This window comes from Nesoenas mayeri (assembly GCF_963082525.1).
Source record: "Nesoenas mayeri genome assembly, chromosome: 3".
Lineage (NCBI taxonomy): Eukaryota > Metazoa > Chordata > Aves > Columbiformes > Columbidae > Nesoenas > Nesoenas mayeri.
The window spans coordinates 36,163,994-36,187,083 of record NC_137544.1 but is presented as its reverse complement, the minus strand read 5'-3'; the positions used below and the strand labels follow the sequence as shown (position 1 = coordinate 36,187,083).

Genomic DNA, 23,090 nt, shown 5'->3' with positions numbered 1-23,090 from the left:
CCCTGACAGCTCCCGGCATGCACCGCGCCGCGCCTCCCGCCCCGCCCGCGCCGCGTCGCCACACCGCGCCCCCTGGCGGGCCGCGGCCGGAAAGGCGCGCAGGAGGCGCGGAGCTGCGTGAACGCGCAGCGGCCGGCGCTGAGCGGTCCGCATTTTGGTGGAGGGTGGGTCGCGGCGGTTGGTTTGCCAGCACGGGAGCGCGCACCTGCGTAGCGATGTGTTTCTGTCCACGCCTGGGCTGGCGGGAAGCCGTTTTAATTGCGCGTTATGCGGAGGAGGAGCTGGCTCAGTACGCGTGGGCTGTGAACGTCCGTGAAGGAGCTTCTCGGGCCTCCTTGATGATGTAGTCCTGCCATGTATGGGGAAAACGAGCAAGTGGACATGTGCACTGATGCAAATAAAAATATGGGGTTTATGTATATATATGGATTTTGTCTAATCTTTACGTAGTTCACCAAATATAGTGCACGTAAAAACGGAAGGCAGACAGTACTTTAGAAAATATTATTGATTGTATTAGTAATAGTTGTATTCAGGATTTTATGAAATTTGTTGAGATTAGTATGCTGAAGTCCTTACATAGAAAGGTGTGCGAGATGCCCACGCAGACGATACTGGAAGGAATTTTTTACTGCAAGACCAATTTTCAAGGGACCAGTTCCACAATATGAAGGATGCAGTTCTTAGGCTGCAATCTGTTAGTGTCAAATCCATCATTACGGTTCTCAAATTTAAGCAGGCTTCATAATAGCAATCAGTTATTACGGTTATAAATGACTTAACTGAAAAAAAAAAAAACCCACAAAAACTGCATTTAGCTTATATAATAAATCTTTTAGATTCTGTCTGAAGACAAGTAAATATTTCTAAAATATTGCCAGGGGAAAATCTAATTTATAAATCTTCTACTTGGTGACTTATGTTATCAGCCAACATTTTTATGGAGTCTAATTTTATTCTCCAGACTTGGAATAATAATAAAGAGGAAATGTGATTCCTTTTCTATTCCAGGATTCACTGGTGAGAAACAGTGACTTTTTGGAAAGCTGACAATTCCCACTGGTTTTCTGAGGCACTGAGTGTGACTTTACAGGTCATGTATCTCCAATTAAAATGGTGCATTTATAATTACATTTCTTTGAAGATGCTTATAAATGCATTTGAGATTTCACGCAACTAGGGCTGGTGCTGCTTTTGGAGCTATTTAAAAGTGGTGATCTTCACAGAGTGGTGGGACTTGGAATAACTACATGCCTTCACATGCTCCTGCACTGTCAAGCAGTTAGACTTCTAAGGTACAGTTCTGCTGAATTTAGTAGAAGCAGTTAAAACTCAGAGCTCTCAAACAGTTATCTGAAATTGTTTCATCAACTTTATGTACAGTGGCAATCAGAAAAACCCCACAAAACACTGTACATTATCGAGAAGAATATTGAGAACAAAATAGAGGAAGTCGTTTGGCCGCTGTAGAAAATGCCAGCACAAGCTTAGATTGATTACTGCATCACTTTGTGTCTTCATGGCTCAGGAAGGATACAGAAGAGTTAGGGAAGGCACAGAGAAGGGACTGTGTCACCACCTTACAGCAAGAGCAATAACAGCTGGGAGAGAATTGACTAAAATTTACAAAATAATGAAAGAGACCAAGTTGTTAAACAAATCCCACAGTATGAGAATGAGGAGACACCTCATAAAAACAGTGGAAGATCATTCTTGAGACTTGTTAAAAAAACGCTTTTCTGCAAAGCAGATAGTGAACTTCTAGAATGTATTGCCACTAGAGGCAGGGAATTGGACACTATCCATAGGCTCAAGGAAGCATTATTCATATTGATGGCAAACACATGGGTAAGTGGACACTGAAGGAACTAGGCAGGGATATACCCTCCAGCATCCCTAATACTATGAGAGATGCAGGGGAAGTACTGGGAAGTGACCACATTAAGGAGCTCTTCCTGAATAGTATTTCCTTTTACTGACATCGGAGTCAAACTGGGCCAGATGCACCACTGATGCAACATGCCTGTGTTCTACAGGAGCAATTATTTCACTGCAGAAATGGTGAAAAACCTGTAATAGACAATTTTGAATAAATGAAGTCCACACCCTGCAAATACTTATTATTCATAACCTTGTAACCTTGTATAAGCCCTTGTAAAGTCAGGGCCCAAGGCCCTTTTACTAATACTAAGAGTTGATTCTCCTATAATCATGTGGATTTTACGTCTGATGTGTGACATGCTTGCTCAGAACAACTTAACCTGCAATATGTGCGTTGGTTTACGAAGTAATTGGAAATGAAAGCCACCATGTGGACTAAATATTTTTCTTCCTTAAAAAAGCAAACAAACAAAACCAAAATCCCCAACCACCACCCTCAGAATGGCATGTAGAAACTACAATCTGGATCTTAGAATACTTGAATAAATTCATGCTTTATAGAAAAAAATTCTTGGTTGAAACAGTTTATCTGATTATTGTCTATTTTTCCCACAAAATCTGACCTTACACCATCTCCTTCTTTGAGACACTCCTAAGACATCTACTTGGTTTTGCCAACTCCAAAGACTAAGATTATTTCAAAGTAATAATGTCCTAGATAGTAAATTGCTAGGAAATTAACATCCAAATCTGCCTTTTTGTTTGAAGCTTTGCAAATCATATTTTCAAAGAACTCTCTGCAATTGCAAAAGGTCTTGAGACTTTCATAGAAAGTAAACATTTAACATTAGGAAAGACTGTTTTTTCCCAAAGCAAAGGATTCTTTCCTTGTGTCCTCAAATACAGCCCATCAACAGCCTTTTATATGCTGTGAGGGCAGCATGTTGGATGAAGCATGCAGTGGGGACAGTGCTCATGAGCTAAGGGATGATCACACAGGGGTGTCAAGGTGGGTTACAGTCTCTTTGATAAAAGACCTGGTGAGAGGCAGTAGAAAGCCTCACCCCAGAACAGCAGATGCCTGTGCCCAGGAGTCGGTTTGGCATGAGTGCAATGGGACAGCATTCAAGAGCTGGGTGAATGTGGATGAATGTGGATTGGGAAGAACTTGGGCAGATTTGTAATGCTGCAAGAAAGGATGGAGAGGGGATTGTTCACACGGCAGGGGGTGGGTGGTGGTGCAGTGACATGCCACAGGATACAGTCCCCAGTGCAGACTGGGGAGCTTGCCCCTGGCTCAGCAGGGGCCACTGCTTGGACAGAGCTTCAGCGGCACGGTGGGTTGACCCCGGCTAGCTGCTAGCTCACTGGTGACTCACAGCAGCAGCAGGAGACTCCCAGCTGTGAGGCATGATGGACCGCATCTGCCAACCTGACCTGCTGCCTCAGGAGGTTGGTTGCTTGTTAGGGGCTTGGATCCAACGTGTTGCAGAGACACTGCAGAGGCTAGCCTGGCTCTCAGCCTACTACCCCCAACTCATATCCACAGGGTCATCAATGATACTGATCTGTGAAGCAACATCTTGGCTACATGGAGCTCTTGTATGGGCTGCGCAATGGGCTGGGTGAGAGCTTGCAAGTCAGGACCAGAAGAGATGCCAGTGAGGAGGACACCTTAGTGGGAGTGTGTTACAGACCACCCGGTTAGAATGGGGAAGTGGATGAAGTCTTTTGACACAAGCCAAGGAAGTCTCCCTGTCACAAAGCCTAGTTATCATGGGGGACTGCTGCCCTTGGGAAGGACAAGCCCTGGCCACCAGTAGAGACCAGGAGTGCCTGACTGGGGAGCAGCAGCTCTCTGGGGAAGGACGTCAAACCCTGGTGGGCAGCAAGCTGACCTGGCCTTGGCTATAACAAGGACCAATAGCATCCTGGAGCAGAGCCCATAGATCAAGAGGACTAATTATCCCCCATTACTTGGCACTTGATAGACCACATACAGGAGACAGTGTCCAGTCTTCATCCCAGTGCCCAGACCCAGGCTCCTCACAGCAGTGTGTAACAGGCAGATGTTGAGGTGCACAAGGTTCAGGCTTGTAAGGAATGTTTAACGAAGAACTGTTGTTTTTACGTAACTGAGGACCTGGCGCCTGACCCAGCAGGGGGAGAAGGACCGAGAGACACCGGACTATGAATCCTTAATGTAAAACACAGTCTCTTCCTGGAATATATACTGATACCTACATACATACTGATACCTGTATTTACAAGTTAATTTAGGGGTAAGGACCAAGAGAAATCGGACTACGAACTCTTAATGTAAAACATAGTCTCTTCCCAGAATATATACTGATACCTGTATACATACTGATACCTGTATTTACAAGTTAATTTATGGGGAGGTGCAGCCAAAGTACAAGGAACCCATATCTTAAATTGATTGATAAGGGCAAGGGTATTGTATGCGTCGGGGCAGTTTGTAAACCCTGAAGTACCAAACCAATGGGGCACAGGGGAGGGAAATTGCGGCCGGGATTTTGGGGGGATATAAGCAGGGGCTTTTTGCCCTATCAGGTGTGCCTACCTTTAGGTAGAACACCCGGTCTTGCAAAATCGTTATTAAAATATGCTTTGCTAAGAGATCCTGCTTGGCCTATTACATTTGCAAAATAGTTGTTTCCTACAGGCTGGGCATAAGAAAACCCCGTGAGCCAGCCCAGCCCTAGAGCGGCTGCCGGGCCAGACTCTGCAGACCCCGACCTCGGACCTTCGTGACCCGACAGGACAGCACCCGGGGGCCGACCGCGGGGCGACCATAGAACACGAAACAGACCTTCCCGGCCGCCTTCCCGCCGCTGCACCGCGGGCGTGGCCAGCGCCGAGCAGGCGGGGCCGTGGCGGCCGCACCGCGCCTGCGCCGGCGGAAGAGCGGCTGCTTCCTGCGCGGGCGGCCGCAGTCTTCCCCATCCCGGCATGGCCGGAGGGTTCCTGCTGGAGATCAGGCGGAGGACGCAGAGCGCGTTGCTGGTTATCCGGTAGTGCGGAGGCGCTGCCTGCCTTCTTGCCGCTCGGGCTGAGCGGGGCCGGGGCCGGCGGGGGAGGCGCAGGGCGCGGCGTTGGGGCGGCGGGTCTGGGTTTTCGCGTCCTTTGGCTTGGACGGGGGGAAAGCCGTGTGATCTGCAGGGGCCTCCCCCGCCTGCTCGCCTCTTGCGCGACTCGGAAAAGCGGAGCGTCACGGTGCAAATAAACGCTTCTTGAGAACGCTGGTCTGTTTCTCTCGATTGCTCGTCACCCCCACGGCAGACCCCGGGTTACCGCGTGGGTTCCGAGGGCGCGACTCGGGCGGCGGGAGAGCTGCAGGCCGCCCCGGGCCCGGTGCACCCGCGATGCGGGCTCGGCGGCCCGTGCTCCCGCGTTGTGCCTGCACCTGCCACCGAGTTACTGCCCAGCTCGGCGCTGAGATCCTCCTTGCTCGTTACCGCGTACCAGCTCGCCCTGACGCCTGAGGTAAACCCGTTGCTTTGCCTCCCCAGCGGGGCGGACCTCCCCAGCGCGCCGGTGGATGTCACGGTGGCCGCGGACCGGCTGGAAGTGAGCAGCGGCGGGAGCTGCGAGGCGGCGGCGCTGCCGGCAGGGGTCAGGCTGGCCCCGTCCTCCTGCCGCGGCCTGCGCCACCTCCCGGGCGACGGCCTCCACCTGCGCATGCGCCTCAGCCGCCCGCCGCCGAGCGCCGGTAAGGGCGGGGCGGGGCTGGCCCATGGGTTAAGAAAAAGGGGCTGGTTTGCTTAGGGTCGGCTGAAACCAGAGCCTTTTAATTGGTGTGCGAACAGAGAATTTAAAGTTTAGATTCTGCAGCACAACCCCCCGGCCACCCGAACCCGACTGGGGTTCCCGGTTTGCGTTATGCCCGTGTTGGACTGATAAAACTTAATAGAATTGTCAGTTTTAAAAAACAAAAGTGCAAAAAGTGGCATAACAAAAAGGAAACACGGTTGGCAAAGTGTTGCGTGTACAAGTTTGAGAGCTGCTCTCAATTCCTCCCCCGTGCTTCCCCAGATTACTTCAAAATTATTTCCTTTCCCTCCCATTTTGTGTTTGGTAGCTGAAAATGCAGTAAGATGATCCATCCAGGCTATTGCACTGAGGTTGTCACCCACCACTTGGCTATAAAGAATTGCGATTTTGTGCTGGAGCTTGTTCTCACAGCCTCAGCTTGCAGAGGTTGATGTTGCAAACTTACCTGCTTTATTTCCATGGTGCTAATTCAGGTCTGGGATGTGACTGCAGAAATAGGAAGCATGGTGATGTAGCTGTTCATTTCTTTTATTCAAGCATACAGGCTCAGTATGTTTAGATTAATTTAGCAGGATGGGACACAGACAGCTATATTAAATAACAAAAAAAATGATATTCTGTGATTTTAAAGTAGAAATGATCAGTACGGTATGTGATGTACAATAATGGTTTCAGCACTAGAAATACAGTCTGGTGATTTTGTGGTGTGCTGAGGATGCTTCCGTACGTGAATCTGTAACTACGAATGTGCTTTGTCAATTCAACTATACAAAAATTATTTAGTGTGTCTTGTTAATGAGACATGCTTAAAAAGTGAAGTTTTAAATATTTAATTTTGAAAGTTGTACCAGTGAAAAACATGTATGTGAACCAGATGGCAATTGACATGTTAGATAACCTCAGTTAACCTTTTTAATGTTAATGTTTATGTTTAATGTTATGTTAATGTTTACGTTTAATGTTTTATATTTAGCTGCAAAACTAATTGTCTAATGAAATTAGACTAATTGCCCAATATGAAATTCTGGAACCTTTAAAAATACTTTTCATTTGTATTTGCAACGTAAACACCGAATGCCAGTCCTGAGAATATACTTTGATTTTTAAGTCTGAGGAAGCGAGCAATGCAAAACCTATTCATACATAGAGCTAAGCTTACAGTTTTGCTTTTTCTTCCAGTTAGTGTTGTTGGATAATTTTGGGGAAGCTTTTATAGCTCCTTTTTTTAATTTGGGAAAGTTTTTTGAGCCTTTTTTTTAGTCAGACTGTTTTTGCTTTGCTGGCCTGCAGAGGGTATTGCTCACTATCTATTCCTTGAGAGTGACTGGTCTCTTACCTGTCTTTAAAACTAATGCCCTTTTCCCCTCACCCCCTGACTATTTTGTGTTACATATTGGACTGTACCCTCATATTGCAGAGACACCGATTAGCAGAAATATAATTACAAAAGAGCGGCACTGAATTTTAATTTGTACAATCTCTGTAATGAGATAAATATATCAGCTCCCCCTGTAGCAAGGATTTGCACCTTTAAAATAATTATTCACATACACAATTCCTATTGTATTGTATATTCCAATTGTTTATTAGATTCTAATCTTTTTTGGTTTGAGGTATATGGCAGGATTTTTCTGTACAAGTAGCTGAAAATTGTACATAGTTTTGAAGATTAATGTGTCTCCTTCTATCTATAGATTCAGTTTTCACTTTGAGGGAAAGTCTGAAACCCCAGAGGAATTATGTTTTTTACTGTCAATCCTGTGGTGACATCATAGTAAAAGACCGGTGAGTACTGCAGTGTCTGGTATTTATAGCAAAAAGTGACATAGTGATTAGTATTTGTGTTATTGTGTGTACTTAGATAGCTTAAAGGTATTTATTTTGAAACTGATAGATGAGAATGCTTTTGAAGCACTAAGGATGACTAAAAGCAAAATTACCTGAAACAGCTTTTCACTGTTTATTCACTTACTTCTTGGCTTTATTCTGGCTGGAAAGTAGAAGTACCTCACAAAGGGAGTTTGGTGCATTGCCCTGGAAGCTGGGGAATCTGGATTATTTTCCTGCTTGTCTGCTGTGCTTTGAGCGAGACATTTCCTTTTGTAGGTGGACTTCTCTGTGAGTAAAATTTCTACTCTGAGATTTGTGGCTTTTTGTTCATACAAAATCTCTTTGCACTCATTATCATGGCTTCTGGTTTTGCTGTGCAAACAAAAAGCTGTAACATTTTTGCCTGGAATATTGCAGACATTAATAGTATTCCTTGATTTTATAGTAGCTGACGGCATCACTATGTTGAATGAAATAAAACTGAAATTTTGAGCTTAGGCTTCTTCCTTGCTGTGCACTTTAGGGTTTCTCTTCAGTTTTGCTAAATTTCTTATAAATTCCCTTCAGTCATCATGCCGTGGTGATAGAGTGGCTGCTCTACCTGTTAAGCAAAGCCCACCTCCGCATAGGTCAGGGATGCTGCATTTGGGAAACACGAGACCTGTTTCTTAGCTGTGTGGCTCAGCCTTATCTCTGCTGCTTATGAAGTCTGCAGAGTGAATGAGAATTTCAGTAAAATGCTGCTGCATTTTCAGGCCTTTCTGATGAACAATTTTGACAGCTTCAGCCAGATGTATATAAATTGTTAAAGATGCACTTGCAGCCTTGTATGATCTGTGTCAGTCCTAATACTCAACATGATAATACACATATGGCATATTCTGTAAACTCTTGTTACTTTCTTGTCCTACATATGGATTTTTTGCTAGCTTGAATGTAACTGAATGAGAATTTTCTGGTTTTGCCTTCTGAAATGTCTCATCAGAAAGTGTAGTTCTTATTTTGATATATTTGTAGAGTAATGAAACTGCTAATTGTAGTCAGTAACATTTCCTTTCAAAAGATATTGCACTTTTATATTTTCATCTCTGGGTGGGCATTTCCCTGAATTTCAGCACATCAAATTTGTATGCATGGAGTTTACATCTTTTGGCTCTGTATCCTATAACAGGATGCAATCAGAATTTTTGAGAAAGGAAAAAGAAGGCATGTTCGTGGCTCTTTGCTTGGCATTTCTTCTTACAGGGAACCTCTGAGCTCCTCAAATATTATCATTAAAAAGTGTTAGTTAAGACAAAGAAGAGTGGAGCTGCCAGTGTATCCAACATCTTCTGTTCCATCACTTCCAAAAGGAAGACAGTAGTGTAGTCAGTACTTTTAGCTACAGAATTTGTGTGTTGGTCTCCCCAGGGAGAGTGAGTGTGCCAGTGGCAGCACAGGTGATGGGATTCAAGGGAAGTTGCAGAACTGTGTGTTTGGGAAACTTATTAAAGTGTGAATTACTGGGAAGGGGTCTGTAATAAGAAAAACCTGAGATCTAGAAAATGATACCTTGGAGAAGAAATAGAAATAAATTTGATTTAGTTTAGATAAGACTCTGTGGAGGAGACATTAGAGTCTTCCAATGTGTAAGAAGCTGCTGCAAAGAAGGTGGCATTGGTCTTCAGTTGAATGAAGAGGAATTTAGGTTAAAATGAAAAAAAAAAACCAAACATATTCTAAAAATTATATTTTATTGTTAGAGGTTGCATAGGAAGCAATCATTTTCGCTACTAGATTAGAGAAATACATTAGCAATGGTTGAAATGTAAGTGATCCTTCTTTGATGCAAGAAAATGGACTCAGTACATTTTCTGAAATTCCCTCAGTCTGCTTCCTTCCATGAATCTGATGGTCCTTCAGATGTTCAGGTTATGCTCTCTACTTCTTCCTCATTAGCCTCACATTAACCGCAGTGAAGGAAGTGATTAGTTTTGGGGTTTTTTTTCTTCCATTATTTAAGAGCTGCAAAGAATTTGGGATACTTTCTTTTTTTTCTTTCTCTCCTTTCAGTTAGGCTAAGTGTAGCTCATATATAAAGTAATTATATAAGGCTTTATTTCCATCATGAAGAAATTCTTAAAGGCTGAATGTTGTGAAAAATACATTTCATAAATTGGCCATTAAGCAATAACCCTTTTCCCTAGTCCAAAGTTAAGAATTTGTACTACGTAAATGTTCTATTGAAAAAATGATTGCAGGGGAAATCTTCTAATTACACTTTTCCTACATAGTAGCTTTAACCATGACAATTAACTGTCAAGCTGGGCTGTCAAGATTTAGTACTAAGTAAATAAAGAAGTCTGCTGTTGAAGAAATTCAGTTGGATCTTTTGTCTTTATTTCTCTGATGGAACAGAAGGGTTATATGTTTAAAAGTCTAAAGTCCATTTTGCTTCCACTTTCTGGAATTTTCAATAGAAAGGATGATATTACTGGGTTCTTGGATATTAGTTAATAATGGTACTAGAGATTATTTTTACTAGTCCAGTCTTATAAGGATCTCTGTGGCCAAATGCCTTAGCATGGAAGCCTACCTAAGAATTGCATCTTTATGGCAGGACTCTCTCAGACTGCTTAGGAAATTCCTACTGGTTGGAGCAACTGCTTTTGTTGAACAGGAATTCAACATCTTGATGCACTAGACCAGGGTTGTCAAACTCATTTTCTCCGAAGGCTGCATCAGCCTCACGGTTGCCTTCAAAGGGCAGAATGTAATTTTAGGGCTGTATAATGTAACTACTCGTACATTTATACAGTCCTAAAATTACATTCAGCCCTTTAAAGGCAACTGTGAGGCTGATGTGGCCCCCAGTGAAAATTATTTTGACATCCCTGGTCTAGACTGTGAGGGTAAAGAAAGGGTAATGTAATGAAACTGGACAGCATTACTCTGCAGCTTAAGGTAACCTCTGTCTTTTATTCCCCCTGTATGTAACACTTGAAAAACATTGCTGAGCAATACCAGCTTTTTCTTGCTGTGGTGTAAAGAGCAATACATAGGAATGAAAACTTTTTTCATTGTTGAATCTAGGCATTGGAACTAATTGTACAGGTGAATAATCAGTAATTAGCTCAACACCAGAATTAAGGTCCCACCATAGCAGAATTGTGGTTGTATCTTAGACACTATGTAAGACCACAAAGAGTAAAGACAGTGATGGGTAGTGCTGAGAGGTGATCTTATTTAGTTACGGTAAAGCTGGGTCAGGTGGTGAATTATTCCAATTTTCATCTGCAGGTGGGGCAAGCACAGTTTCAAATGTATTGCCTATTTGGAAAGAGGGAAGTTTTTAGAAAATATTATAGTTTCAGTCACTCAGCAATACAAAAGGCACAAGAAACTACAGTGGGACAAACCGGCATCTTCAGAAGAGAGTAGTTTGTGAACTGCAAGAAAGGGAGGGTGTCTTAACTGTTGGCTTAGCAGCTGTGTGTTTATGTGTGAAGTAGCACCATAAGGAAAGTCGTATTTGCAAGTTTTAGGTAAGGAGTAGAATAAAGAAACTATATGTAAAGATTTCAGGCAACAACAGAAAAAATAAGGGAACAAAAGGAAAGCATTCGAGGAAACTAGGCAGTGAGGAGAAGGTGCATCTCTACCATGAACAGTACAGCTAGGAAACTGTCGGAGAGGTGCACACTGTTAAAGCTGTTGCCCATTGGTTTGGTAAAGGGTCTGAATTTCTTGCCAGTGCTATAGTTTTCTCAAAAACACAGTTTAAAAAAGGTGTAAATATGTGGACAGTAACCATCAGTACTTCTACATTCTTCATAAAATCGCATGTGGTCGGACCACAGAACGGGTATAGGAATTGTAGACAGTATTGACCACTGACTCATAATGACTAAGCTGGTATTTATATAGCTATATGTATATATTCTAACTTTAAGAGTATATTTTACAACTTAAAGCAGTTATTCCAAAGCTTATCTTATAAAATTGTCTGGCACTGTGAGTAACCAAATCAACTAAGCTAAAAAACGACACTGATAATGAAAGCAAAGTCTGGTAATGCCTAGAGCAGCCTCCTTGTTACATACAGCTGCCTAGGAGAAAGGGATTTGTTTTTGTTTTGTTTTGTTTTTCGTATGTTACTTCTGAAAGTTAAGATTGCATTATCTTTTTTTTTTTTTTTCTTTTTTTTAATGAAGATAAACTGTCGAGTTTTTTTGGGGATTTAGTTTTTTCCAAGTCTGGTATTTGACTTTGAGGGGCTTCAAAGGACATGTTCTCCCTTGCTGTGGCAGCGGCTTGTTTCTCTTGGTTTTATATCAGTATATGGTGCAAGGCAACTTTAAAAGAAATAATAATAAATATAACTGCAAAATGCCCATTGTTATGTTTTTCATGACTGGGTACAACTGTTTTATTTTTGCCATGTGATTCATTTCAAGAGAGGATTACGCCAAGTTCTGCCTTATAATCGTTGGAGATTCACCCTTGGGAAATGCTTCATGACAAACTTGGCAGGAAACGCTCACCCATTGCTTTCTCAGAATTCATCTGAAGAAAGTGCCTTTGACTGAAAGGAGAGTCATACAGTTACTTTTGGAGAAAATGCCATACTTCCCCCCCGCCCCCTTTTTTGTAAGGAATCCAAGCTCTCTTTTAATGTCTTAGAAAATAATACAATGTATTGAAATATTTTCTTCTTCCCTCTTAGGAAATTTCTGAGAGTTCTTCCTCTGCCAAGTGAAAACTGGAGTGCTTTAGTTGAAGAGTGGTGTTGTCACCCTAACCCTTTTGCCAGAAGCACTTTGCACCCTCAGCATGCTGACTGTTTTCTTGGAGATACTTTTTTTTTGTTGAATTCAGGAAATGAATCGCATGTGCCCGAATCTCCTGTGTGCTGCTCAGAGGCTGGACACCATGCTTCTGAGAGTGGCTCCAACTTGGTAAAGTATTTTGTTTAAATAATTCTGAAGTGAATGTACTTTCTTTTTTTCTTGTAAAGCACTTTTTTGTCACTGGTTTATTTAACTTTTGTGTATTACAGAGCTGTTTTGAAGGTCATAGGGAGTTGTTGACATTCAGTTGTACAGAAGCCAGAAAATATTCTAAGCTACAGTTTACATTTTCTAAAGCAGCACCATGTTCTTGATATTGACCTAGATATGCAAGAAGTTCTTCTAATAAACTGAATCAGAAACTATTTAATTATGTAGTTCTAAACCCACGTATTTTCCCCCCAAAAATATCCCAAGTGAAAGACATCAACATTTAGTAAGATAATAACTGTAATGGGTTGAGTGTTTGTGATAGGGTCATGGAGCAAAGAACAAGGAGCATACAGTAACCATAAATATAATCAAAGGAAGGTGTGATTTTACTTATTTATTTATTTATTTATTTATTTATTTAAGTTAGCTGTAGAAAGACTGAGAAAAATCAGGATCTGTTTTGGGTTCATATGTGGTTATGTTACAGTCTTAGAATATAGTAAGGAAATTGAGTTTGTTTGACAGCTCTCTGTCTAGTGAAAGGTTCATGCCACCCCAAATTATAACTCTTCATGTTGATGTTTCTGAGATGCTCCAGGAGGGGATTTATCCATCAGCTCAGTCTCTAGGAAGAGAGCTATCAGTTGGCTTAGAAATAGCAAAATTTATTGTTGCCTTGGCGAAGAACATTTGTAAGGATACTGATGTTTCAATGGTGGATTAAAACCAATGAAGAAAGCAAATTCAGTGCTTTACTCATCTTGGATATCTGGCATTGTATAAAAGTTCAAGCAATAATCTTTTCTTCTACCAGAAGAACCTCCAGGAATTTCATTTGCCAAAGCTTTCATTTCCATACAGTCTTTTCTGTTTGTTAATTTACTGCTTGTCTGTATTAGTGCTGACAAAGGCTGGGTCTGCAGATACCGTCTTTTCTTCCAATACCATGTATTAAACCTAATTACCGAAATCCTTCTACAATTATGGGAGTCATTGTTACCTTGGCAACTTCTGTCTATAACAGCTGATGACTTGCTATGCTTGCTGTGTACAGATTCCCAACATGAAACTTTTGATCTGTTGAGAAGTAACACCAGAGGCCTTGATTCCTGTCTGCTGCTGCTGCTTATCATCATTAGGGATTTGTATTATCCCCAGTTAAATCACTGGGATTCTCGCAGTTCAGTGGTTGCTGGTGCAGCGCACCCAAGCGAGCTGTCTGCTTGGGGAAGAGTTCTGTCCTGCAGTCCGTATCTGCAGGTCTTGCAGCTGTGATCCGTTTGGTTTCTTGTTCCATTCTTTGAAAAGCAGAATATGAGGAGGGGAGAATAAGAACTGATCCCCTGAAAGGATATCAGCATGGGAGAAGCAGATTAATTTGGATTAACTCTGTGGTGATTGGAGTTTTTTCTTCTAAGTATCCTGAAAGGGGCTGAGCAGAAGATTCTGAATTTCCAAGAGGACAATGCTTTCTGCCAAAGGTCCCCAAAATGAATTATCTCACATTTCATTAGTCTCAAAAGAGATCTTGGAACAATGGTAACAAAGACAGGAAGAGGCAGGGTACATGGAGTTCGTATTGCAGACCCAAGACAGGGGGGCGGTCTGCCCAACACGCTTCTTAAATCAATCAAAGAGGATGTTTCCCAGAAAAGGGTTATTTTTGAGGCAGAAACATGATAAAAGGATGTCACCGAGATGTGGGTCAAACGAGGAAAACAGCAGAACTTTTGAATGAGGGAGGAGGCTATTTTCTGTCAGCAGCATACAATAGTAGTTTAGTGTGATGAATTTTCATGTTTGCTTCCTTAAACTTGCACTGAAGTTGAGAATTCTTTCCTTGTTTGTGCCAAACCCCTCTTTCTACATCTTTCACACTTGCAACAAATTCTCATTTGCCTATTTCCAGCATCACTTGGTTGCCAAGCGAATGAACAAAACCATAAGATCCAGCAGAAACTGGACTAATAAGGAAAAAAAACCCCTCATACTGAAACAGAAAATTATTCCATATTATGAGTAATAGAAAGTTACAGGCGAGATAGATTGCTACTGGCATGAATGTTCTCATTTCAGAGAATATTGTTGCAGTCTGCCCAAGTATCAAAGTTCTTTTTTAATTGCATTGCAGTTCTTTGGAAAGTGTTTGCCTATGACCAAAATAGTAGCAGGAATGTACCAGAGATGTTTAAACAAGCTTTTCCAGCCTCCAGTGGGACCAAGACAACATCTGTCCATTGCAAACATATTTCTCACATCTATTAGTCTTCCAGTGTAACACGGTTTTTAAGTGTCACATGGTCTTGCAGCATCCTAATAGTATCTCTCGGGGAAAATATTTTCCCTGACACCATATCAGGGATCCTTAGGAATAGAAACAGAAAATATTAGGCTGGTGATCCACCTCCAACTGCAGACTGCCAGCAGCTGCAAGTTGTCAAATAGATATATTGATTTAATTAGTCTAGCTAAAATTTGCTTTTTCTTTTGAAGCATGATACCATGGGTTAGTGGTGTTTTTTAGGTACCATACTGCACAATTCTCAGCCAGCACCTGTAATTGTAGTCAGAAAAAAACATTCAAGTTGGAGCTTTCAAGGAACTACTCTGTATTATATACTTGTACTGTGCAATATTTTCTAGCAAACCTCAAATACTGTTTTTCACAAAACCCAGTACACTTATCCTTGCTCTTTACATTAAGCAAGTGATTTTACTGTGTATGTTTGAGAGGAGTAGCAAGGCAGGAAGTGGCAAAGGGGGTAACTGTTTATATACGAACCAGATGTTTTTTCTGATCTCCATAAGAGAGGGGCTGTACTTCCAACACAGTCAGTTCTGTGAAGCTTTAACAGTGGCTGTCGGGCTCTCCCTGGGGCTTTCAGTTTGATTCCTGGTTTGCGAGGAACAAGCAGGACTTTATGATCACAAATTCAGATTCCGTGCGGGATGCTTTCTGTTTTTCGTGGACCTAGAGAGATCCTGTCTGTTCATTTTGTTATTTGCGTAGTATAGATCAGAGAGCTCTGTTGGATAACTCTGTATCTCTTTTTATCTCTAAGGTGTATTTATTTTCTAGAAATTATTTTAATACCCATTTTCCAAATGTTCCAATTTTTTAACTCACTATATAGATCCATTTTTTCAGTAATTGTATCACTAATTCTGAAGATGTTATGTTTTTCTTTTGGTGTGCATCAGCTATTCAGAGATCATATGTGCTCTTTCCTTTGCAGCATCTCATTAGTAACTCTGGTTTGGTTAGCTGCCATCATCTAAATTATTTCGATTTTTGCTGTCTTCCACTGTGTATTTCTTTGTTTTATCATCACTGTCTTTCTTGTTGCTGTTGTTCCTGAATATATGACCTGGCATCTGTCTATATTTTAGTGCAGATTGTTAGACCAAGCACAACCAACTTAATGATCCAGTCTGATGTATGCAGTTCCTTTGTCTCACTTGTTTACCCCTTCTCTATCGTTGCAGCAGGAAGTACTTATGCTTTCCCATAAAGTAACTGAAAATGTTGACCCAATGTGTCTATTTGACTTGTCTATAATCTTTCATCATCAGTCTAATCACAGACCACTTGAATTAGAAAAAAATCAATTAACAAAGCATTATTCAATTTTTGATTAGGATAACTGTGCTTGTAAATCTGTGTAGTCTGCAAGTCCACAGTCCCGGTTCAGAAGACAGCCAGTAGTAGATATACCTCAATACTCACCTTTGAAAGACAAAAAGTGTACCTGATATAGCTAGGGCCATTGGATTTACTTCATGCTGTTCATTTTTTTCAGTAGGCCAGATAGCACCACTTTTTGTTCTGAACATCAGTCTGACACATCATCAGCACACATGTTGAAATTTGAATACTACAGAGTATGATGGCGGTCATGAATAATTCTGTGCTCCCTGAAAAGCATATGTGTGTTCACTGCAGTTGAAGTCCATGTGAACCGTTGCCATGTTGTACAAAGTTTACAGGAAAAGATAAATTTGGAGAGTTTTTTCCCTTCAACTAGTTTTATGTTAAATTTCGATACTATTTTTGTAGGCATGAACTGCAATATGATTTCTCAAGCTGATAGTGACTTGTTTAGACTTATAAACTAAGCCAATAAAGCAGTAGTTGTCTAATTACACACGGGTATTTTTATGCACTGTGTACAGTATGAACAATTGCAAAGGTGATTATACAAAGATGGCATGTAAAAAAATCTAATTTAGGTGTCTTCTCATTGTATTTTCAGTATTTCTAGCTCCAGAAGGGTTTATTAACTCAGGAGCATCATTGTGGTTGTATATACATATATACTGCTTCCAGAACAGAGCTGTACTGCTACACCCAGATTAATGAACCCACATAGAACCAGTTCGAGAGTTTAGATTTTGGATTAAAGTAGGAGTTGTGCTTACTAGTATCTTTATGCTGATACTGAATTTAAATATTAACACTGCAACCAGTAGGAGCATTACTAGGGCAGATCACAGGTTCATGCAGAAATGAGATTTTTTTCAATGGGCAGTAATGGATGCATAAGAGTAAGGCAAGTGTTGGGTGATGTTTTGGCCAGTCTAGAGACTTCTAACTGTGGTTGTTAACCACACTTTTTGTTTTTAATAAGCCCTTGATGAACATTGCTTTCCCTACATTTATGAATACCTTTTGAACTTATGTAAGCTTTTAATATGAAAAATATTCTCCTGTAGTGAGTACCAAACTTTATTATGCATGGTGTGACAAATACCTTCCTTTTATTTGATACAAAACATGTTATAATTTCACAGCATGAGCGATGAGAGTAAATGCTTTTCTTCCCTTTCAGCTTTTCCTAAGCATTTGTGATTTTATATATCTCAATGATACCCCTCAGTTTTCTCTTTTATGCTTTCTGCCATTACATGTATTTTCTTGCCACATATGGAAACTGTTTTACACCTCTGATAATTATTCTTTGTCTTCTACTTGAATCATGGGAGAGGGGTTGTTCAAGAACAGAATGCACCACACCTTTCTGGAATATCATGTTATGCTGTGTTCTTCAGCTGTTTCCTACTGATTCAAAATGATTGATGGACATTTCCTGCTCTCTGCTGAATATTGAACTGGTATTCCTATAAAACTGTCCACAATGGCTAGAAACTTTTACTGAGTGATGGTAGTCACACTGCAGCATAATATTTTATTCATATATTTTGGAACACTTCTTTTCCTGTGCATTATTTTGCCCTTATCAAAATCAAATTTACCTTGTTATTTTATTGTTTTGCCACTCAATAATATGAGATTCTCTTGTTAACTATCACAGCTTGTGTTCTGTGGTCAGCATATATTGCCAGATTTTAAAACTAGTATGAAACTTTCAAGCAAATTGAAGTGTAGAAAGCTGGAATAGCAAGTGGAAATCTATGTGTATGCAAAGATAAAGAGAACGGAAAGAAGTACAAGGTTCACCATCTACTCTGGAGAGTATGCCAAAATTTTACCTTACTTTTGCAGAATAACCAAGTGACATTTAAATGATGTTTCTTTGTCCTACAGAAATCAAAGGAAAATACCAGAGTAATTTGTAAGCGCTGCAAGACAATGCTGGGAGAAACAGTATCACCAGGTATGCAAGGTACAAACCAAACGAGACTTCACTGTATCAGCCATTGAGCATGGGAGGTTAAAAACTCTGGTGGAAAGTAGTTTATCAGTAAGGTGAAGGGTTGATTCCTGTGTTTGTCTCATTCCATTCTGGAGCAGATGATGTTGTTTGCACTGTTAGACCTTGAAGTGACTTATGACAGGGATTTTACTCATCCTTGTTTCAGTGGCATATTTGGTTAAATCAAAAGCTCTGAAAGACTCAATGCATGCTACCAGTTTATTAGGAATCCCAGTGACAAAGGAGATCTGAGAAATTACAGGTAGTTTATTTTACTGTCAGTCCTACAGAAGATTGGAAAGGTTAATTCAGAACTTGATCAACACAGAACTAGAAGCTAAAGATATGATTGCTAACAGCCAGCCTGGTTTCATGGAAAGGAAACCCTGTCAAAGAAACAGGTTATCTCTCATGAGATGATGATATTATTGGTTTAAAAGCTGTCATTACATTGAATCATCAGGGCTTATCTGAGGTAGAGTAAAGATGAGTCTCTGTTGGGTTTTAAAATGCAGTTATGGACAGAGGAGAAGCAACAATAAGACTGTTAGTAGCAGGGTTCATTCTTTCATTCTCCCTCTACTCCACTGCATCAGTCAGTGTGAGTCTGGCTCAGTTTGGAGATCTGGAAAATATAAAAACTTCTCATAAAATGCAAAACCTGTTTAAGAAATAAGTTGTGAAGAGACACAAGACAGAACGTCTTCTGTTACAGAAGGTTCCATTGTACTGTACAGGGATCTGAACAGTACAGGCTTTAATAAACCCAAATTTAAGGTAGGATGTTTGAAAGTCCACAAGGCAGGTTGCTAGACTTTGGGAAAACTGTATTTGGAAAAGAGCTTTACAGATCATCGTAAGTTATGGATACCTTAATCTAAGCCTTCAGATGGCTGTAGCAACCAGTAGTTGATGTGATGACAGGGTATGGGAAAAGGTAAATACTACGTAGACAAGCAGTGAGTTGGCCTGGACATGGCTGAAGTCAGATAGCGTGTCCATTGCTTTACCATGTTTCTTCAGTACTGTAGGAACTTCACAGAAAGTTCAAAGAACAGACAAAAAAATCTTACCAGAGATATATGGTATAAGTCTAGACAGAATCACCTCTGTGCAAAGAGACTAGAGAGCAGACTTGACTTTGATTCCTCATGAGCAGGTATCAGTGCCTGGAAGATAAAGCTGGATTAGAGTGATGTAGCTGTGGAAGCCAGATTTGGCTTTGAAATTCTTCTGCCAGCTATTCCTTCACCTAACTCTATCCGCATATACTCATAAGATTTTTTTCTTGGGAAATCCCACATTCTGTCTCCCTGCGAGCAAACATTTCCTTAGTTCTCAATGCCCTTGCAGCCAGAGCATGAATTGCTTACCCAAGGTAACAGCTGGGGAGCCAGAGTGACTGAACTGTCTTCTTTTCCTGCTGTGTCCCAGGACTAGGCACAAGGTGGAAAAAACTAAAATTAAACTTAGAGATAAAACATAATTTCCTAACAGTAAGGATAATTTAAAAGTTCAGTACTTACCTGGAGAAAGGGTGGGATTACCACCCTTTAAATCTTTAAAAGGAATCTTTAAAACAGATTGTCTTTCTGAAATGCTTGCGTTCACATCCACTTGTAATGGTGTGTGTTGACAGAGATTAGATGAAACAATCCCTTCCACCCTTAACATTTATGGAACTAATGATTATGTACTGTCGTTTAAATGCTAAGGCTTAGTGTAATGAATTTATTTGCTTTATATGCTTAACCTGTTCTGCTAGCTCTCTGGCATAGACCCAGAGCTTCAATATGATCATCTCTCCCTGACTTTATTGATGGGGATTAAATTCTGTACTCAGATACTTGCCTTTAGTGTCAAAGGCTGTCTCAGTGAAGCTTTTGGGGAACAGTTACGTTGAAACTCAGAATGTAGGCAGTATTCGTGTTGAGTTAGTGCAATTTTTGGAAAGAAGTTCTATTCTGCTCTTTGAGCAAAGAAGAAAATTATTCCCCAGTGTGTGCGCTGTTATTAAAACTGTCTCTTGTGATTCACCGCAGCGTTGCTGAGTAGCAAAGGGTACTAAAATACTTACGTAAGCTATGCTGATCTCAGTGCTTTAGGAAAGTTCTTTCAATTCATCTTTCAGGTTGGGCTTGAGCTCGCTCTTTCTTGCTTTGTTTCAAGATGATTGTTCCCAGTGTTAAACAAGGATCAATATGAATGAGAAATTGCTGATCATGTAATTAGCTCAGAGCAGTTTTCTTCTGGCAATGTATGTTTTCTGTTATTGGTTGCTTCTCCTCCCAAAACTGAAGGAGAGTTTAACCATCTGCTGCACTACTTAATTGAGTGCTGAACAGAAGTTTAATTAGTCTGGTGATATGGTGACTTACAGTCTATTCTTAACAAGTCTGTCGTACTTGAAAAATGCTTATGTCATTTTAGATACCATTAAATACTATGTCACTGAGGTGATCATTCAGCCATCTGAGGGGAGTTTCACCACAACACCAAGGTAAAAAATTTAAAAATAAAAGACAGATAATGTGCTCAGGTTTACGTTTGGAAAGGATGCTAGAAATGTAGCAAAATTTTTGTTTCTAGAATAATTACTTACAATAAGAAAGTGTGGTCATATTATATGTAATCATAATTAAGCATTGTAAAGGTAATGTAGTGTGAACTCACTCATGCACAATTTTGTTTGCTTGTCTTTGTGTGCATGTGTATGTATTATGCAGAAGCAGAGAGATTGTGTGTAATTTGTCACCATGTCTCACTATTCGGATAATAAGCCAAAATACAGTGCTCATTTATTTTGAACTATTTATGTTTTAATGATATCTGGTGACTAATTATGGAAATGGAAGATTACATTATGTAAAGTTAAATTAAGTAAAGCTTGAATTGTTTAACTGGAAATGGAAGTGAGATTTTTGAATTTTCAAGTAATTCAGTTTGTAGTTGAGACTAAGATGAAGCAGAACTTGATCTAGCTATCTAGTATCGTGTAATATGTATCATTCACAGTTCTTTCCTTCTGTGAATTGTATTTGAAAGATGATGTGCATCATTCGGAACTTTGTGTTCATATGTATAAAATATAATAGGGAAAAGCTTTTATTCAGCATTTGACATTTGATGTTGGTCAAAATAAAGGATGTGGAGCAATTTAGACTGCTGATCTATTAAAAAATTCCAGTTGCAGGAAATAGAAGGCCCTCTGGTTTTGAGGGGCAGAAAGATAAAGAAGCCCCATTGCTCAATAAAAAGTGATTGCAGAATGTGATGGAATTGACAGTATGGAGATGCTTGTATCTTGTACTGCACCGATAGGAGTGACTTTGCCCATGTAGTTGTTATGCAAACATATAATATGTTGTTAATTCTTAAAACAGGTCTCAATTCGTACAGAGCATGGTTGCTCAGTGTCTTGTGGAACTGTCCTCTGCTAAAAGCACATTTAGATTCACCATAGAAGGGGATGATGGAAAAATCTATATTCTGGTAAGTTTTTATATTTTGAAAGAGTTTAACCTGTGAATCTCAGCTCCTAAAATTATTATTTATGCTGATTATGATTCTGTGTGTAAAAAAAAATAAATTCTTGTGTTGGTAGTTCTGAATAGTTCTGTTCAAGTAAGAAATTTCTCTCCTTTTTTAGATCTAAGCAGATGTACATATAGAAATTTTCTCTATTAATACAGGAATGAAAGTACTACTAACGCACCACAGGTAGCACAGAAATAATGCTGTGTTTTCTATTCGGAAAATATGGAAAGCTTAAGTTTTGACATTATAATATATATCTCATCTTTTTGCTTGAATGCTTCTTATCTTTTATCACCAAAAGTTCATCAAATTGTATAGCATCTTTCACAAATATTGTCTTAAGTCAGCAGAGAGTACTAATGTAGTCAGTACATTGCACTGCAAAGTGAAGTGCAAACAAAAATAAAATTGCCTATTATACTTAATCTTCTAATGCTGTTAAACTTGGTTAAGCTTAATATTTAAATATTGACAGCTAAATTCCTCAAACTTTGAAGACAGATAGAAATTTGAGTCTACAATTATCTTAATATTATACACTTGGTATAACCAGAGATGTTTTCTTTTATTCATGAACTAAATATAGGCACAGAATTTGTAATTTCGCAGTTTGTATGAGTAATTCCTAGACATGAAGATAAAGAAATACATGATTGTAGATTCCTGCCCTGGATAAACTTATAGATGTACTTTGTTGAGATAGACAATCTGATTAAATAAGCTGTTTTATAGATACATTGCCCAAGTTCTGTAGTTTCTGAACATCCAGATTCTGATGTAAGTATATATCTGTTGCTTTCAAATAAACGTTAGTGTCAAGATAACATTTATAGAACCACTGAGAAATACTTCTTCTTTGATGATAAAATAAGCTCTCATGAGCAGACCCATAATTATCGCTATGCATAATCTAATTGAGAAGTCATTAAAAATTGTTGTGATTTTTCCCTTGTAGCTTATGTGTTTCCAAGTTATCTAATATTCTGATACTTGAGTCTAGTAGCTTATGTAGAGTGAACTAGTTATTTCCTAACAGAGAAGTCAATTTATTTAGCAGATTGCCATTATTCCTCTCTCTGAGTTGCATTTTTTGCCAATATATTGATTAGAAGAGCAGGATGAATTAGCACAGAGACTGGCTTCTGATTGGCATCTCTTCCTTTTTTTTTAGTGATTTATTACTTTTTTGTTTGTTTGTTTAACATCAGAAAGTCCTTACCCATGTGCAGGGTGAGGTTCTAGGTACTGTATACACACCAGCAGGTGTTCTGGAGTCATGGGTTCAGTTAGGACTCAGGCCATGTGGACACAAGTGTAATGTAAGCACAGTTCATATTAACAATTGCAAACAGCTAAACAGTAAAAAATGTAGGTGCTTGAGGCTGTGAATACACAGCCAAGTCAGACAAGT

The 23,090-nt window shown here is 40.1% G+C and overlaps 1 protein-coding gene across 2 annotated transcripts in view; it reads left to right on the top strand.

Moving 5' to 3' along the window:
* Window positions 1–4,854: 4,854 nt before the first annotated feature.
* The window catches only part of UBE3D (ubiquitin protein ligase E3D), a gene marked incomplete at its 5' end in the record, with an annotated part of 53,080 nt that continues 34,844 nt past the window's right edge, over window positions 4,855–23,090 (top strand). For both annotated transcript variants that reach the window (XM_080342309.1, XM_080342308.1), the window contains 7 exons: window positions 4,855–4,916; window positions 5,415–5,614; window positions 7,371–7,461; window positions 12,212–12,443; window positions 18,034–18,103; window positions 20,573–20,642; window positions 21,526–21,634. In XM_080342309.1, coding sequence (XP_080198435.1) covers window positions 4,855–4,916; window positions 5,415–5,614; window positions 7,371–7,461; window positions 12,212–12,443; window positions 18,034–18,103; window positions 20,573–20,642; window positions 21,526–21,634 — 834 coding nt within the window. The remainder of the gene's footprint in view (window positions 4,917–5,414; window positions 5,615–7,370; window positions 7,462–12,211; window positions 12,444–18,033; window positions 18,104–20,572; window positions 20,643–21,525; window positions 21,635–23,090) is intronic.